Source organism: Notolepis coatsorum (assembly GCF_963971535.1).
Source record: "Notolepis coatsorum genome assembly, chromosome: 1".
Lineage (NCBI taxonomy): Eukaryota > Metazoa > Chordata > Actinopteri > Aulopiformes > Paralepididae > Notolepis > Notolepis coatsorum.
In genome coordinates this window covers 89,236,492-89,254,455 of record NC_140165.1, presented here as the reverse complement: position 1 = coordinate 89,254,455, position 17,964 = coordinate 89,236,492, and the positions used below count along the sequence as shown (strand labels likewise).

At 41.6% G+C, this 17,964-nt stretch overlaps 1 protein-coding gene across 1 annotated transcript in view; it reads left to right on the top strand.

Annotated features, from left to right (window-relative positions):
* LOC311234412 (piggyBac transposable element-derived protein 5-like) overlaps positions 1–11,386 on the top strand; it is a 40,819-nt gene extending 29,433 nt beyond the window's left edge. Inside the window, exons 2-7 of the mRNA XM_084321582.1 lie at positions 7,320–7,481; positions 8,512–8,622; positions 9,581–9,701; positions 9,802–9,885; positions 10,043–10,141; positions 10,327–11,386. Coding sequence (XP_084177708.1) covers positions 7,334–7,481; positions 8,512–8,622; positions 9,581–9,701; positions 9,802–9,885; positions 10,043–10,141; positions 10,327–11,335 — 1,572 coding nt within the window. The 5' untranslated portion in view covers positions 7,320–7,333 and the 3' untranslated portion in view covers positions 11,336–11,386. The remainder of the gene's footprint in view (positions 1–7,319; positions 7,482–8,511; positions 8,623–9,580; positions 9,702–9,801; positions 9,886–10,042; positions 10,142–10,326) is intronic.
* Positions 11,387–17,964: the final 6,578 nt, after the last annotated feature.

Genomic DNA, 17,964 nt, shown 5'->3' with positions numbered 1-17,964 from the left:
TATATGTATAATTTGTGGATTTATGAATGGACTCTACTTTGATAGGTCATCCCTTTGGTCACAATGCACAGGCACACCTGCGTCGTGATGTCATTTCCTGTCATGTCATTACCTGCCAGGTGTATATAACTACCATATTGACTGTATTACCATTGCTAGCCATATCACTGAAGAAGGACATAGTTCCGAAACATGTCTGTTTACAATTCAGGCTGCCATTAAAACTATTGAACCTGAGAGTGCTGGTCCGGCTATCCTGCTTTTGTTATATTCATTAGATGGGTGAAATCCTCTTTCAGTACCTCTGTGCCTGTTTTCTTAGGCAGTTAGCCTATGGTATGCGTGCCATTAGCGTTAGCCATGCTTCTAGGCCTCTTTTCTTTTGGAAAGAATGATAATAATAAAAAAAATTATAATATCTTTTTTTTCTTCTTCATTCGACTAAGAGGTTGGCAGTCGACTACGGAACCTTTCGATCGATTAGTCGACTATTCGACTAATAGGGGTCAGCCCTAGAAGCAACCCTTTCGATGTCAGTCCCTTCAGCAGTAACAAGTGTGGGAAGATCAGCTGGGAGTCTCTTCCCATTTGAGAAGAGCATAAACTTTGATTTGCCAGCATTTAACACAAGCTTAAGCTGGGTAAGATGTGACTGAACAATGTCAAAGGCAGATTGCAAGAACTCCATTGTTTGCACAACACTGGGAGATGAGCAATAAATTATGTAAAACATTTATAATAACTGTATTGTTATGTGTTTGATGTCAAGTGTTGTATGCAAGTGTTTGTAGTGCTTTTATTTCTTTTTGGACATCACAATGCCTCGTTGAGTCATGACTATAAATTTAAAATGTAATTGTTAATGATACAATTATTGTCGTATTTATTATTATTATAATTATTGAATTCAGAGGATGTCTAGAATCGATGTGAACACAATCACCAATGATTTCTCCCAAATGAAGCCCTTAACACTTTCCCCGCCAATCACATTGTACGACGGGTTTCAAGTTTATGCAAATTCTGCCAGATCACGGTGTACAACGTTATTTTGATCATATTTCATATTTTCGTCATGGTATCTATATTTCACTCACGGAGCCTTGTCTGATGCTGTGGGACTCGGCACAACTCTGCAACGCTTCAATACTGCCACCTGGTGGATGATCGGCGAGTTGCCAAACCGGAAATGCCGGTTGGATATCGGTGCGTCTCCTAAATCCGTCCGGCCACTCGTATATCGTTGCAGGACTCTAGCCACACACCGTGGATATGGATCGCTGCCATAACTCAATAATCGACATGATTTGGGCGTGTATTAGTATTATACAAACCGGAAATGGATTGCCTCGATCCCCATCAAATAACTGGGATCTGTTTGCTCCAGTATCATCGCCCAACGGTAAGAGGAGGCTGCCGTTACTTTCAGCGTTTTTGTTTATTATTATCCATACAAACTGCTCTGATCTATATATCACCCATACTACATAAATCATTTAACGACGATCACGGAATTATAAACGACCCCCCCCCCCTCCGTTCACCCGTGCATGATCAGTCATATCGTTTAGGACCATGTACAGTTGAAATTTCTAATATAGCGTGTATCGGCAACAAATGGCATTTGATAATTTATATATGCATTTATGCCTATATCTCACGTTCTAGGAATTACTGCAGAAAACGATAAAAACATTTATATTCTAGACGGTATTTTTGTATGAATGTGTGAATGAAAAAGTAAAACGTTCCTACATCTTGAACGATAGATAATCGATGTTGAATGGGCCATAGTAATGTCAATTTAGCAATACAATTAAAAAAGTTATAGCCCTGCAAAGAAGGTGAACATTTCCATAGACTTACAGTACTGGCAGAGAACGGTATAAGACGCTGAAACTCCGTGGCACTTAATGTGTTAAGAACACGGGCGCACACCAGTCTGTCCTATCTATGACTGCCTTTCCGCATACGTAATTCCTGTTCTTGGCTACAAACGAACTCTCAAAAGAAACCATTTGATCATGCCAAAATCGCCCTGAGAAGTTGAGTTATGAAGAAATGTGTCCATTGTTTGTGAAATCACGCTGTCTTGCTCCATCATGATGGCTGTCAATCATCGTCTATCCGATACTAATGTAATATACATTCAAGTCACACAAGTGGTAGTTAATGAGATCATAATGAGATGAGCGCCTCACATCACACAACCACGTGAACGTCACATTCAACCCAGATTCGGCTCAAACAAGGGACTAAACACGTTTAGCAATTATGCCACAATAATGTGGAATGCCCTACCCACAACCATAAAGGAATGTGACTCCCTACCCTCCTTCAAAACCGCTCTCAAAGAGCAGCTACGGGTGGCTGCAATTAGAAACTGGCTCCTGTAAATGTCAAAATTGAGATTAATTTAAAGGAATCCGCCAACATTACTTTACTATCACCTCCTGGTTTGGGAATAGCACCGCACAAGACCGTAGCAGACTACAGAGAGTGGCCCGTTCAGCCGAACGCACAATTGGAGGTGGGCTTCCCACTCTCCAAGACATTTACAACAAGTGTTGCATGGGTAAGGCTAAGAGAATAATCAAAGACTCCAGCCACCCAAACAACTGCCTCTTTGAACTGCTGCGGTCAGGCAAGCGATACCGGAGTCTCATGGCAAGCACAGAGAGACTCAGAAGGAGCTTCTATCCCCAGTCCATCAGGATGCTCAACGACAATAACACTGTAACAAACCATCAAATACACTCACAGCACACACATCCACATGCACACACTCACTTAAATAAACAACTCACTGCAGCACCCACATTACCCACTTTTAGACACTAACACACTTTATATTTATTGGTAAAGAGATTTGCACTACAACTCATACCTCATTACACCTTACCCTAAATTGTACCTCATCCCATTTCTGCATTGTACTGTATATTGTATGTAACTCGGTTACACATTTTTTTCTACTCTGTATTGTATATTGTATATATGTATATTGAACACTTTTGTTTACGTACTTGACTTATATTTTTTTAATTTTTTTTTATCTACTTTTTCTCCCATTTTCTATTTTTCTCCCATCCCAATTTTTGTATCGTCCAATTCTACCCTCCCCTGTCTCGAACACTGTTAAGGCCATGCCTCCCACAGGCCGCCTGCAATGTGGACGAAGCTTTGCATCACGTGTCCCCTCCGGTACTCGAGGAGGCAGCCGTCGCATCTTTTCACCTGCACAGCGCGATCTCTCAGCGGCGGGGGTCTGCGTGGGAGGGACACACCACCCCCGTTGCTTCCTGATTCTACTGTGCAGGCGCACCAACCGACCTGTAGGAGTCGCTGTCCACAATGTCCGATCCCCACCCACCAGCTTCCCACCCCCTAATACTGCCAATTGTATTAGTATGAACGACCAGCCAAGCTGGTAGCAATGCAGAGAGCTGGGCTCGAACCCATCATTAGTGGCGAGCGCCTTGCCCACTGCGCCACTTAGCCGCCCTCTATTTATTTTTGTATCTACTTTTTCTCCTTATTTTTCTATTTTTCTCCCATCCCAATTTCGTAATTCCAATTCTCCCCTCCCCTGTCTTGAACGTTGCTAGACTATGCCTCCCACTGGTCGGCTGTAGTGAGGATAGAAGCCTTGCATCACGTGTCCCCTCCGGTACACGAGGAGGCAGCCTGTCGCAGCTTTTCACCAGACCGCTTGAACTCTCAGTGGCGAGGAGTAACACGTGGGAGGCTCACGCTGCCCCCGATACTTCCTGTCTCTGCTGAACAGGCGTCACCCAACCGACCTGTAGGAGTCGCTGTCCACAACGTCCAATCCCCACCCACCGGCTTTCCCACTCTCTAACACTGCCAATTGTGTTAGTATGACGGCCGGCCAAGCCGGAAGCAACGCCGAGAGCTAGGCTCGTTACCAGCATATCTTGTGTTAGTGGCGAGTGCCTTGCCCACTGCGCCACCCAGCCACACCACTTGACTTCTATTTTATACTTATTTTATACTTATCTATTTTTTATCTAGCACACTCTCGGGAGCAAAACAGAAAGAAGCATTTCATATAAAAGTATTCTGTATTTTTGTATGACAACTAATAAAGAAACTTGAACTTGAAACTTGAAACATTATGTGAAATTGTCCTCTACCATCTGGTGGCGGCTGCTGACCAAATTTTTTGGTGAAGCACAAATTATTATATTATATATTAAATTATATTTTAAAAATGTGTGTCAGTGGACACAGATGAAAACATATTAACATTAGGTGACGGCGCACCTGACCAGACACGGATGCAAAAAATTACACATTCGGTGACGGCGCACCTGACCAGACACGGATGCAAAAAATTACATATTCGGTGACGGCACACCTGACCAGACAGATGAAAACATATTAGGTGATGTGTGACGGCACACCTAACCAGACACAGATCAAAACATATTAGGTGACAGCGCACCTGACCAGATCAAAACATATTAGGTGACAGCGCACCTGACCAGATCAAAATATATTAGGTGACAGCGCACCTGACCAGATCAAAACATATTAGGTGAAGGTGACAAGGAAAAGGAAAGATGAAATTACCTACCTGGGTTCCATCCTAGAGGCAAATCTTTCCTGTGACAAAATGGGATCCAATGTAATAAAACTAAGTCAACCAACGAACTAGATTCCTGTACCGGATCTCCTCTCTGGTAAACAAGAATACCTTGAAGACTCTTAACAGGAGCACTCATTCAAGGGTACTACGACTATGCTTGCACCTCATGGTACCAAAGCACCTCAAAGGCACTAAAAACAAGATTACAAACATCACAAAACAAACTGGTCAGACTACTGCTTGACCTTACTCCTAAAACCCACCTCACCCCTGCCCATTTTGACAACCTAGGATGGTTTAGAGTAGACGACAGAGTACAGCAACTTGCAATGAGCCTGGTCTACAAGATACACTACACCACTAAGATACCCATGTGCATGTCGAAATACTTCCCAAAGGTCAGTGAATACCACGACCACAACACCAGAGGGAGTTCCACAAATCATGTTCAACCCAGATAAAATCATTTAAAAAGTTTAAAAAATATATATATATATTTAATAACTTTTTTTTATAAAAAAAAAAACATAACTTAGAAATGAGATTGCATAGGTCTATGAATCGAGATCGCGATTTTGTTTAGATTAATTGCCCAGCCCTACTGTGTACAGTAAGTTAGCTTGGTGATCATCATTGTGATGTAATATAAGCTAAGCTAAAGGTAGCTAACAAATTGGCTAGCTACTGTTAGCATACAAGCTTTTACAAACACTGTACTTACTTTTACCTCAACTTTTTTTCTGATCCAGATGCATAAGTCCTCCATGTTGCTGATTTATACTTCGGTCCTTTGGTGCAAAGTTTCTTTTAGCCTACAGTGCTACTGCCTACACAGTAATGTTACTGACTGTACAGGGCTCTCCAAGCCCTCTCAAAGCAGGAAATGGTTGGATAGGAAATGGTGTTCTCGGATTGGTGTAAAAAGAAAAAGTGTCAGTACTGTCAATCATTCAAGCCCCATTCAAATGAATGAGTGAGTCTAAGCCTAACGGGTGTGCACTTAGACCAGTTACTGTCCAATCAAAGGTGCTATTTTGCTGCCATTCACTTACATTAGCTAGTGAGGCACTTGAGGAATGTGCCTCACTACTAGCCAATGTAAGTGATTGGGAGCTGTGTATCACTTGAAAAAAATTTTTAAAATCACTGGAATTTTTTTTCAGAGGAAAACATTTCTAAAAAAAAGTATGTATATTAATAATAATATATATATATATATATATATATATATAATTTTTTTGTATACTAGTGAAGTACTGCCTCACTAGTAGTCATGCAATAACCTCCACTGCTATACCGTCCTCTCCCGAGTCGGACAAGAAGATGGATACCAATTTCTTCTGTGTTCAGTAGAAAGCTATCCGGCTGCATCTAGCCTAGCCTGGCACAAATGACACAATACAGACCACTAGCCTAGCTTAACACTTGGGGAGAGGTGTTGGCCAATCGCTATAGGCTAGCCGGTCTGTAACAATGTTGCTGCCAGATGGGCCTTCTTCCTGCATGTGACTATTTTACGCATGCCCCCCCCCCCCCCCCCTTCCATTTGAACGTTGGAGATTCATGTGGGGATTAGGGATGGGAATTGATACGAGTTTATCGATACGATTCCCTTATCGGTTCCCTTGTCGATTCCTGCTTTATAGTTAAAATAAATAAATTGGAAATGCAACAGAACTAAGCTGGTTAGAATAACAACATGCAACTTGACATTTCTGATTGTCATTTATTGTTGAGCCCCCATGTCAGAAAAATACAAAAACTGTAAACATTATTTTTTTAATATAGCCTACACTTAAATAAAATAATGTATTTGAGATTCTCTTAAAATTTATTTATTTTTTGAATTTTTTTTTATTCTTAAACTAATTTAATCTATTGAATCGTAGTTACATTCAACAGGTCGTTATTCCTCTGACTTCTCTGTCTCTGGTATTTCAGAAGAGCAGTGCGCACACACACACACACACACACACACACACAGAGCTCCCTCCCCGGGCCCCTGTCCTGTAAGCTATGGGCTCGTGTTGCTACACGGACATGTTTGTATGTTGCACGGTACCTACTAGTAAACAGTCAACCCTCCGTCTCTTATTATATGTGAACTAAAGAGTACAAGGTTTACACAACAGCCCCCACCCCTTTTTTTTTTTGTACCTGTACTAACTGCTGTCAGCTGTTATCTCTCTCTGTGTGTCTGTATGAGCCTGATTAGCCAGCGCCAGCTAGCGTCAGCTAGCGTTAGGCAGCGCTAGCTCCGTGGCTGTTCTAAAGCATTCGAGTAGTTTTCAATCACTGCACTTAGAAACAGTCAAACAGTGGGAGCATTTCGGGAGCATATGACCAAAACCCAGGCAATTTAGAGCGTAAGGAATCGAATAGTCTGCCATGGCTACATGCTAACACTTATTGTTTTGAAATGCGCAACTGTCGGAAAAAGGAATCGATAGTCACGTAGGCATGCGATTCCAAGAATCGGAAAAATTAGGAACCGGCTCCCAACTGGAACCGGTTTTCGATTCCCATCCCTAGTGGGGATAGGCATTAGGCAGTGTCCTGCAAGGTGCACAGAATTTATCTAAAATAAGGCCTGTCCAACTTAACATATTTCTTGTGTTCTTTCATGAATGATGTAGGGTAAAAACTAGAAAACGCAAGTAAAGTTTCAAACTGTAGTTGGTAAAGTAATATGTTATTTTGGCCCCAGATCTACCCAGGAACATGGATGCTTCTACTGGACCGAAGGAGGAACCCAGAGACCCACAAGACTTTATACTAAACATCAAAAAAGAAGAGACTCTGGACTTTCCAGACCACAGGGATATTTCTACCAGACTGAAGGAAGAGCTCACCGATGATCAGGAGATCTGTAAGTTATCAAATCAAATCAAGATCAAATGTAAACCTTGCCTACCATCTAAAACGCACTGTTCCATGTTGTAGCCATATCAGTCTTCAGCTTGGGTGGCAGCTCCAGTAGCCTCTGTTTCTGCTCAAGGGCATGGTTTGTCATGGGGCTGCAGTTCAAGAGTCCATTGTTTCACCTAATCCTCCCCAGTAGTCGTGACACAGAGGGCAGCTTCAAGAGATCGCTGTGAGGTTGATGATGAAGTTACATGTGAGCAGCATCATCGATATTACCAGGTCGGAAATGTTGGTGTACTGTATACCTAATGCGTAACTAAGTAAAGTGAACTAATATGTGTCTGAAACATCTCATTCACGTTTGCACCTGTGTGGCTACAGTCAGTCATATAAAACGTTAGTAAGTAGTGAAGGTAACAAATGACTGATGGCTGCTGCAACCTTTTCCTTTGTCTCTTGGCATGGCACCACTTTCTGAGTAAAAAAGCAGATAGGATGATATACCTGGGCTCAAGTGTGAACCATGTATCAGAAACCTTCATTATCAATGGTGCTGTAGGGGCACAGATCTTTTGAAATTAAATAAGCTATGGACAGTTATTTGCTTCACTTGTTCAGAGTCTGCTGTACATTTAGGAAAGTGGTGCAGGATGAGTTGGATGGTGCAGGATGAGTTGGAAGGTGCAGGATGAGTTGGAAGGTGCAGGATGAGTTGGTTCATCAGAATGTTTGCTACTAGAGGTTCTTGTTCCACTTCTTTGGTCTCTGGGCGATGGTGTACGATCGGGGCATAGGATGTCTTCATAAAAGTCCTCATGTTTGTCATATTGCCAAAATACATCACTGCCATTTTGCAAAGCTTGCATATTGTGTGTCTTATCAAGCTACTTCTTCCCAGAAGTCGGTAATGCCGTTTTTAATAGATTATTTTCTTTTTCACACAAACCAATCCAGTAAAATGATTATACTCGGATGAGCATAATAAACAAAGTACTGGACTATAAATACTTAGTTACCGTCTCCCTCTGCCCCAGGTTCACCCAGCGACCTACTGATTATTAAAAAGGAACAGGAGGAGGACACACTTGACCCACCCGTGGATATTTCCTTTGAGATGAAGGAGGAGGACACGGACCAGGATATCGGTATGTTACTTTCTCCTTCTACCATTCTATCATTTATAAGACTTTGTTTATCTGAAGATCTTCTCATTCTATCATTTGTAAGATGTACTCTTTCTTCATAGCTTTATCTCTACTCATTCTTTCCCATTGTCAATCTACTGTTCACATTAGAAAATACATTTGCGCCGGCGTGATCAAGTGACGTCATTGGTTGGACGAGTTGTAGGGCGGAAACGAAGCGACATTTCCGAAGCCTTTCAACTGCTGTCGAAAGTGCAGGTTTGAAATGCCATGCTAGTTTTGATTTGGTGTTGATAGACCAAGGACAAATGGAAATATGATCATTTCAATATGATGCAAAATAAACATTTACGCGTGCGTAAAATGTGCCAGATTTTATGTTACATGCGTTTTATTTGTTTGAATATCTTCGCCTATTATTAGAATTTTTTATATTTGGGCTTTCTGTATTTTTTCACCCATCCCAATTTAGTCGTTATGCCAATTCCCTTCCTGGTCGTTGCGCGCATTGCCCCCACTGTCTGCCTGGGGAGGGTGTAGAACTACCACATGCCTCCTCCGATACATGTGGAGTCGCCAGCTGCTTATTTTTACCTGACGGGGAGGAGTTTCACTGGGGGAACGTAAGACGTGCAGAGGTTCACGCTATTTCCCCCTGATCCCCTTTGTAGGTAGGCGAGTGCTTAGTCCACTGCTCTACCCAGCCGCACTATATCTTCGCCGTTTTTGGTCATAGAATGAAACGGTAAAAAATTCCCGAATCTGCCGACTTGGCTCTACAGGTTGGATTTACAAGAGAGCTGTGGAGAAGTTTTGGTCAGACAGTAAAGACTCTATTTATAAAATCACGCTAGTTTTGTGCTGTTTTTTTTGTGCTGTTTTTACTTTTGTAAAGATGGATTATGAGGCGAGGTGAGTCCGTGTGAGGGGGATCTAAAATGTTTCCCAAATGTACAAGTTCGTATGTCGAAGATGAGGAACTTGACGACAGAGAACATACTCGGAGAGGAGTCGGACATTGATTTGATCGACGATGACGCTGAATTTGAGGACCCATCTTTTGTCCTCGACAACGAGAGGTAAGACACTTATTTTGGATGTTTAGTGCTTTTGTTTAGTTTATAACTGTTCATGAATCAAATTTAAATAATGTATTTTCTCACATGTCATTGTCTACAGCCATGATTTGCCTGGGACATCAACCAGCACAATGAGGGGGAGGGGTGGCCAAACCACATCTCAAAGTGTTGACGACCACAACAGGTAAGATAAAAAAAAAAAAAAAAAGGATTGCTTGCTTTTGTATTATTACTCAGTTTGCAGATGTTGTAAACTGTCTTTTTAACATGTGTTATTGTCATATATTATTATTACTCAGTTTGCAGACGTTGTAAACTGTCTTTTTATGTGTTATTGTCAGTTATTGCAGACATGATGAGCAGCCTGGATCTACAGGGAGACCTACAAGGAGAGGACAGCGGGCAAACCAAGCCAGGTCCAGGTCAAATGACCTAGACAGGTGAGACAAACTTATGTCTGTTTGTCTGGATGTTTATTGCTTTTTTATTATTACTCAGTTTGCAGACTTTGTACGCAATATATACAGAATGGAATGTTGAGAGCGTTTATACAGTGTGTGCAGAGTGTTGTAGTGTGATATATGAGCAATGTTTTATATGTACAATGTGTGCCATTTATGTGCAGACATGATGAGCAGCCTGGAGCTACAGTCCCGGGATGGAGGACAACCAGGCCAAGACCTCCATCCCAGGCAGCAGAGAATTACTTTAACCTGACACCCTGGAACACAGAAAGGGATCCTGACAGAGCCCCGCAAGTCAGTACGTTCATGCCCCGCAGACCACTAGGACCCCAGCTAGACCCCCACGCAGCATGCTCACCCAAGGAGCTTTTCATGCTGTATTTTTCTACTGATACGATGAAGACCCTGTGTAACAACACTAATAAGAATGCTGCCCAAAACCTAGCAATGGGGGAAAAATATAAGTGGGTTGATATTGACATTGGGGAACTCAACAAGTTCATTGGTCTCCTTATTTATACTGCACTGGTCTCACTGCCTAGTCTCCAAGACTACTGGAAAGTGACAAATATTCTGTCTGTGCCGTTCCCAAGGACTGTCATGTTCAGAGACCGATTCAGGTCAATTTTGTGGAACCTCCACCTGAGCGATCCAGAGGAGGATGTCATAAATGACGCCAACAAGGGAACACCACAGCATGACAAGCTGTTCAGAGTCAAGCCTCTGATCAATGCCATCCGTGATGCCTGCAAGGCCCATTACCACCCAAAGAAGGCCCTGTCAGTGGATGAGCGAATGGTGGCCACGAAGGCGGAAACTGGAATGACCCAGTATATGAAGGACAAGCCAATGCGATGGGGGATCAAGCTCTTCGTGCTGGCTGACTCCGATAACGGCTACACAATCAATTTCAATGTGTACATCGGCAAGTCTCACAAGCCAACAAGTGAGCATGGACTGTCGTACGATGCTGTGATGCATCTAATTCAGCCATCATACCTTGGGACTGGATATCACATCTATGTAGATAACTTCTACACCAGTCCCAAGCTGTACCATGACTTGATGGACTTGAAGTTTGGAGCCTGTGGTACCTACAGGGAGAATAGGAAAGGGTGTCCCAGGGGAGAGCAAATGCCCTCACCAAGAAGTCAGAGAGAGGCTCAGTGAGATGGATCCGAGAGGAGTCCCTGGTCTTCATCAAGTGGATGGACACACGGGAGGTGTCGGTGTGCTCCACCATCCATCCAGCGGTCTCTCCTGGTGACACGGTCCAGAGGAGAGTGAAGGGAGACGATGGACACTGGACGATGAAGGAGATTCCGTGCCCCACCCCCATCATTGCATATAACAAGCACATGGGCGGAGTCGACCTCTCGGACCAGCTGCTCTAATATTATTCCACCTACGGCAAAAATACCTGCTGGTACCACTTTGTGGATATCGCAACCACAAATGCCTACATCCTGCACTGTGAAATCAGTGAGACAAAACGGGTACAGCACATGACCCACAAGGACTTCATGACTGAGATGGTGGGCAAGCTGTGTGGAGTGGACCGCACAGGACTTCCTGTCAACAGGAAAGCTGACCATCTTCCTGTTGCCATCGCCATGCCCACAGATTACTCCGATCCCAGACAGAAAGCCACACAGGGCCGAAGGATCTGCCAACACTGCCACCTAGTGGGCAAAAGGAACCTCAGTGCATGGAAATGCAAATCCTGTGATGTAGTCCTCTGTCTGATCATTGGCAGAAACTGCTTTGAAGAGTGGCACAGTTGAGAACAAAAGGATCTACATTTCGCCTATGTTTATTACCCGTGTGTGTTAGAAAATAATTGTTTGTACATTGAATTCTGTTTACACATTTGTTTATGTACATAGGCAACCTGAGGGTGCATTTTCATTGTTTTCTAAGTTTCATTGCATTTGCTTATAGTAAAAAAAAACATTTTCTAAAACCGTTTTTGTGTTGTGCAGTATACAGTATGAAAACTGTCCGGTGGTATAGGTGAGACTGTGTTGAAAAGAATGATACCAAACATAAAACTATTTTTTAAATGTGAATTATACAATTTAAATCAAAAGTAGCCAAAACATTGAAAATAGCACAGGACTCCAGAGGGTTTTAACGTAATCTAATATTAATTTCATTACATCTGTGTCCCATCTTGTATTGTACAATAATTGTTTCCAAAAAAGAAGCAAAAAAAAAAACGTCCGGTATAAACTTCCAGTTCTCTATCTGAATACAGATACAGATTATTTTATTGGTTGAACAGATCCAGATAATGAGGTCTCTGCACACCCCTACTCTGTAGTTTCATCATATAAACTCCACATATTTACATTTTACACTATACTGCTATGCACTTTACTTTACAGTTATTTTGCAATTTGGTTAGATACCAACTTAATTTCGTTACAATACTGTACAATCACAATACAATTGAATCTAATATGGTTATTCAATGCAAGGGGTCAATCGTCAATGAGGGAACAGGGAAGTGCAGCAAGAACAATATGACTGTATCCACTAGGGACTTGGTCAACCAAATGTTGATCGATGCAGATTACTAGATTAGATTTGGCAGAAAAACACTTCAAAACAAGTACAATGTCACTTTCTGGGTCCATGTAAAGCTGTTGATGTGCTAATACTACTCATCTTACGGATTTACATATTGCATTTTCTTCCAAACAGGGCAAAGTAGTATTTTGTGGGGGTGATATCTGGTAAAAACGAATTGTGGATAGTGAAGCAGTTGCCTCTGGGATGAATTTCCTAAGAATACATACTTAGATTTTGTGGATTTAACAAAAACGTTTTAGTCATCCCTGTTTATGCTTGACTCATCCCTGTTTATGCTTGACTCCAACACAGATATCTTCCCTGACCTTCCCTCCACTCACAAACAGAAGAACAGCGACAATCCAAGGCAATGGTTTGACCAGGATGGGGCAAATGTTACTACAGAAAGACATCTCATACCCTACTCCTGTGACCAGTGTGAAAAGGGCTTCAGTACTTCATGTGAATTAAAGCGACACCAGCATGTTCATACAGGAGAGAAACCCTACTCCTGTGACCAGTGTGAAAAGGGCTTCAGTACTTCATGTGAATTAATGCGACACCAGCATGTTTGTACAGCAGGGATTACCTACTGCTGTGACCAGTGTGGAAAGTGCTTCAATCGTTTATCTAATTTAAAGAAACACCAGCGTGTTCATACAGGAGAGAAACCCTACTCTTGTGACCAGTGTGGAAAGCTCTTCAGTAGACCAGATAATTTCAAGAAACACCAGCGTCTTCATACAGGAGAGAAACCCTACTCTTGTGACCAGTGTGGAAAGTGCTTTAGTACAGCAGATAATCTAAAGCAACACCAGCGTGTTCATACAGGAGAGATTGCCTGTGAAGAGTGTGGAAAGGCCTTTACTAATTTGGATAATTTAAAGCAACACCAGCGTGTTCATACAGGAGAGAAACCATATAAATGTGATCAGTGTGGAATGAGCTTTATCAGAAAGTATAAATTTCAAATACACCAGTGTGTCTCTTCAGTAAAGCATATAATTTAAAGGAACACCAGCGTATGTTTTCATACAGGAGAGATTGCCTGTGAAGAGTGTGGAAAGGCCTTCACTAATTTGTATAATTTAAAGCAACACCAGCGTATTCATACAGGAGAGAAAGGACATAAATGTGACCAGTGTGGAAAGTGCTTCAATCATTTAACTCACTTAAAGGAACACCAGTGTGTTCATACAGGAGAGAAACCCTACTCTTGTGACCAGTGTGGAAAGTGCTTCAGTAAACCATATAATTTAAAGGAACACAGCATATTCATACAGGAGAGATTGCCTGTGAAGAGTGTGGAAAGGCCTTCACTAATTTGGATAATTTAAAGCAACACCAGCGTGTTCATACAGGAGAAACCATATAAATGTGATCAGTGTGGAATGAGCTTTATCAGAAAGTATACATTTCAAATACACCAGTGTGTCTGTTCATACATGAGAGAAAGTCTCCCCAGGAAGTGAGGAGTGTTGAAGGCACTGGAGAAGTCGAAGAACATAATCCTCACTGAGCTGCACGGCTTCTCCAGGTGTGTGTAAGCTCTGTGGAGCATATAGATGGCGTCCTCAATCTGCCTCCTGCCTGGTATACAAACTGCAGGGGGTCGAGGGAGTCATGCACCAAGGGCTTGAGGTGTTGCAGGTAGTCATTGAGGGTGCTGGATTGTCCCTTCTTGGGCACCGGGACAATGCAGGAGGTCTTCCAGAGATGGGGCAGCCTCTTGCCTTGTCAGAACATCTGTATTCATCCTTGATGAGCTGATGTTGTTTGGTTAATACGAAATCAGGATTGTGTGATGATGACCCAGAGTCGGCACTTAACACATTGGGCGCCAAGGACGAAAAAAGTCGGGTTATCTCGCCGGTGGTTGAGCGCCAATCACGAGAAAAGTCGTGTTTAATTGTTATATAGCGTTATATCGCTATATCCATTCATAATTCATCCATCCAGCCTGATGTTATCATTGGGAATGGCTCTGAGATCGCAAACGGCCAATACCGCCGCCTAACGCCTTGCGGTCGGTATTGCACATCATTGGAATCCCTCTGGCTTGGGCTGTGCATCGGTCTAAGAAGTCCTGTCCAGGTTTTCCTTTCCGGGCATGAGTAACGTTTATAACACATGGACTGGGGAGACTCGAGCACCTTGGATTCATGCGTTTTGGTTGATAAACGTTGGAAAGACGGCCGCGATCAATATTTGGAATGGCGATCAGGAATTGGATTAAACAGCGACCTCTAGGCGCTCAAAGTGTTAATAGATGTATGAGATTTGTTGATAAGCACCTCCTGAGGAAAAGTACAGTTGGGCCAAGATGTGCACCGTGGTTCTGGTGAATCGGTAGACAAAGAATACGATCATGCTTTGATGTATAAGGTAACTAAGATGAAAAAAGAAAAAAAATAGCATTTCCAACTAAAGACTAACAAAGCCAAGAATGTCTGAAAGGTTATAGAGCACACTAAAGATCATGGGTAGAAGTTCTAACACTGTTGTACATGTAGAACCCGAGGGGGTTTTCATCACTAAACCACATTAAATTATAACAACTGTTTCACAAGCAAAGTAGAGAAATTAGGGAATGGGACGAGTCCTGCAAAAAGTAGTCCTGCATCTGAGATTTTGGATGTTCAGGTGGCACTTCTTTTATTTATTTTAAGAAAATTTTATTTCTATTGTTTATAAAGATGATCCATTCAAAAAACACAAATGACAATGGATCAGGAGGTAGAGCAGGCGTCTGGTAATCCGGGTTCGATTCCTGCTCCTCCCGGGCATGGTTGCCTCCGCCGTCGGTGTGTGAATGTGTGAGTGAATGGGTCAAATGTGAGGAACAAATTGTAAAGCGCTTTGGATACAACTATACTGTAAATGCAACCATTTAGACACATAGCTCTTTCCAACTCTTACTGCCTGGTGTCGGTCTGTCACAAAGTCATGTAACCACCTGTAGGTAGAATTGCAGAGGCCCAGGTCTACCAGTTTAGACACCAGATTATTAGATTGTATGATTGTAATAAAAGTGGTGCTCTAATCAATAAACAGAATTCTTACATGTGTGTTTTTGTACTCCAGGTGTTTCAGCATGTAGAGCCAGTGATATCATCCACACATCTAGAGTATTTGACAGATAAGCTGTAGTGGGTGAATATCCAGATATATTATGATGTACGTCTGAAGCATTTCATTATTACAGTGGTTAAAGGAAAACTCCAACATTTTGGGAAATTAGCTTATTTGCCATCTACCCTGGAGTTAGACAAGAAGATGCATACCCTTTTCTTCTCTGTGCATGCAGTAGGAGTAGGAAGACGTTGGGAACTAGGCTAATGGAGAAACCCATTTCCAGTGACTGACGCTAAGCTAGGCTAACGGTGCACGTCTTCCTACTGCATGCACAGAGAAGAAAAAAGGTACTGTAAATCCTCTAATAGTGGAGGGTACTCGATTAAAGGACGGGCCTCTTATAATGGCAGAGGGTTTGATGCATGCAGACAAATAAAGGCCGGTCTCCAATATAAGGTCGCAAAAAAAAGTATTTTTTTTAATTTTTCATGCCGTGATATAGAATGAGATAAACTCTTGCCAATGCAAATCAAGTGCTGCCTCCCGCTACACTGACTATACCGTACATTAACGTTTCCCTCTGGTTGGTGTTAGCTTTAGCGCTAGCTAACGTCATAATATCTAGATCTGTGGTGTCAGCTGGATGACGTTGACTTCGTTTGCAAACGTTAACGTTCGCTATCTATATGGCGTTGGCAGGAGAGGCTGGCGTTGTCCAGTTGACACATTACAGATCATGATGCTATGATAGCGTTAGCTAAAGCTACTGCATGTTATTGATTCAACTCGATTCGACTGAGGAAGTCGAGAAGGTAGGTACCACACGCTAAATCGTCCCCGGACCCCGCAACCTAGTATAGACAGTTCCAACTTCAGTGTGTGAATTACGTTAATCCCACAATTACTCAACTGCACTCAATATTTAAATACCAATGCTAGTCTAAATAAATGTAGACAGACAATGTACGTATTAAAAATAATAATAATAATAATAATGCAATAAAAGTCTGAAAATGAAGGGATTATGTCCATGAGTGTCATTTTTAGAAATTAAGGCCTGCCTCTTATATAAGCCTCTCTCTAATAAAGGCCTGGTGCTCTTTGCAGCTGAGGTAAATAGAAGACCCGTCCTATATTTGAGGATTTACGGTATGTATCTTCTTGTCTAACTCCAGGGTAGATGGCAAATTTCCCAAAATGTTGGGAGTTTTCCTTTAAGGCTACAGGTCTAAAATCATTCAAACAGGAATGCAGGTGTTTTTTTTGGAACAGGCACAATAATGGGCTTCTTAAAACATGTAGGAACCACACAGACAACAGAAACAAGTTAAAATGAGTGCTGTCAGGCGATTAAAAAACTGTATCTAATTAATTACAGGATTTGTAATTAATTAATCGCATAACCATTTTATGCCTGATATTCTATAATCATATTTCAAATTGCATGTGTCCGGATGGCAGAATTCAGTACTGTATCTACAAAACCTTCTGTTTAATCATCTTCCATCTATTAATTTGCTTAGATTTTTCAGGTCTGGTCAATTTGAGCATAGTGTTATTCACAGTCAAAGATAAGAAAAAATGTAATTGATATTCTCATTTGGTTCATTACAATTTACTCAAGCCTATTAACAGACAGTATTTCTGACACTGGGAATACATTCCCTGAGATCCATAGAATCAGATACCAAGAACATGCAAATGGACCATATAAAAAATAACTCTGTAAATGTGTATTCTACGTTCTTATGGAATGAATGAGATACAAAAGAAATGTTATTAAATATATATATATATTTTTTTGTATTTTTTTATTATTTTTTAAACAAACATGTATATATATTTTTTTGTAATTAATTTTGAGTTAATTTTCATAACGTGATAATTTGCTGTGTAATTAATTAAAATTATATAAATTATATATGCATAGCCTACATTATGCAAAAGTAATTTGCACATAACGCAGCATGGCACAGACATGTCACACGGAGCCCCGCGCCTGCATACAGTAAACTAACTTGATCGTTAATATAACTATTTTTGATTTATCCTTTATTTATCCAGGAATGTCCCATTGAGATACAAGATCTCTTCTTCCAGGGAGTCCTGACCAACACAGCACACAACAAGTTTCAACATAAAACAGGGCA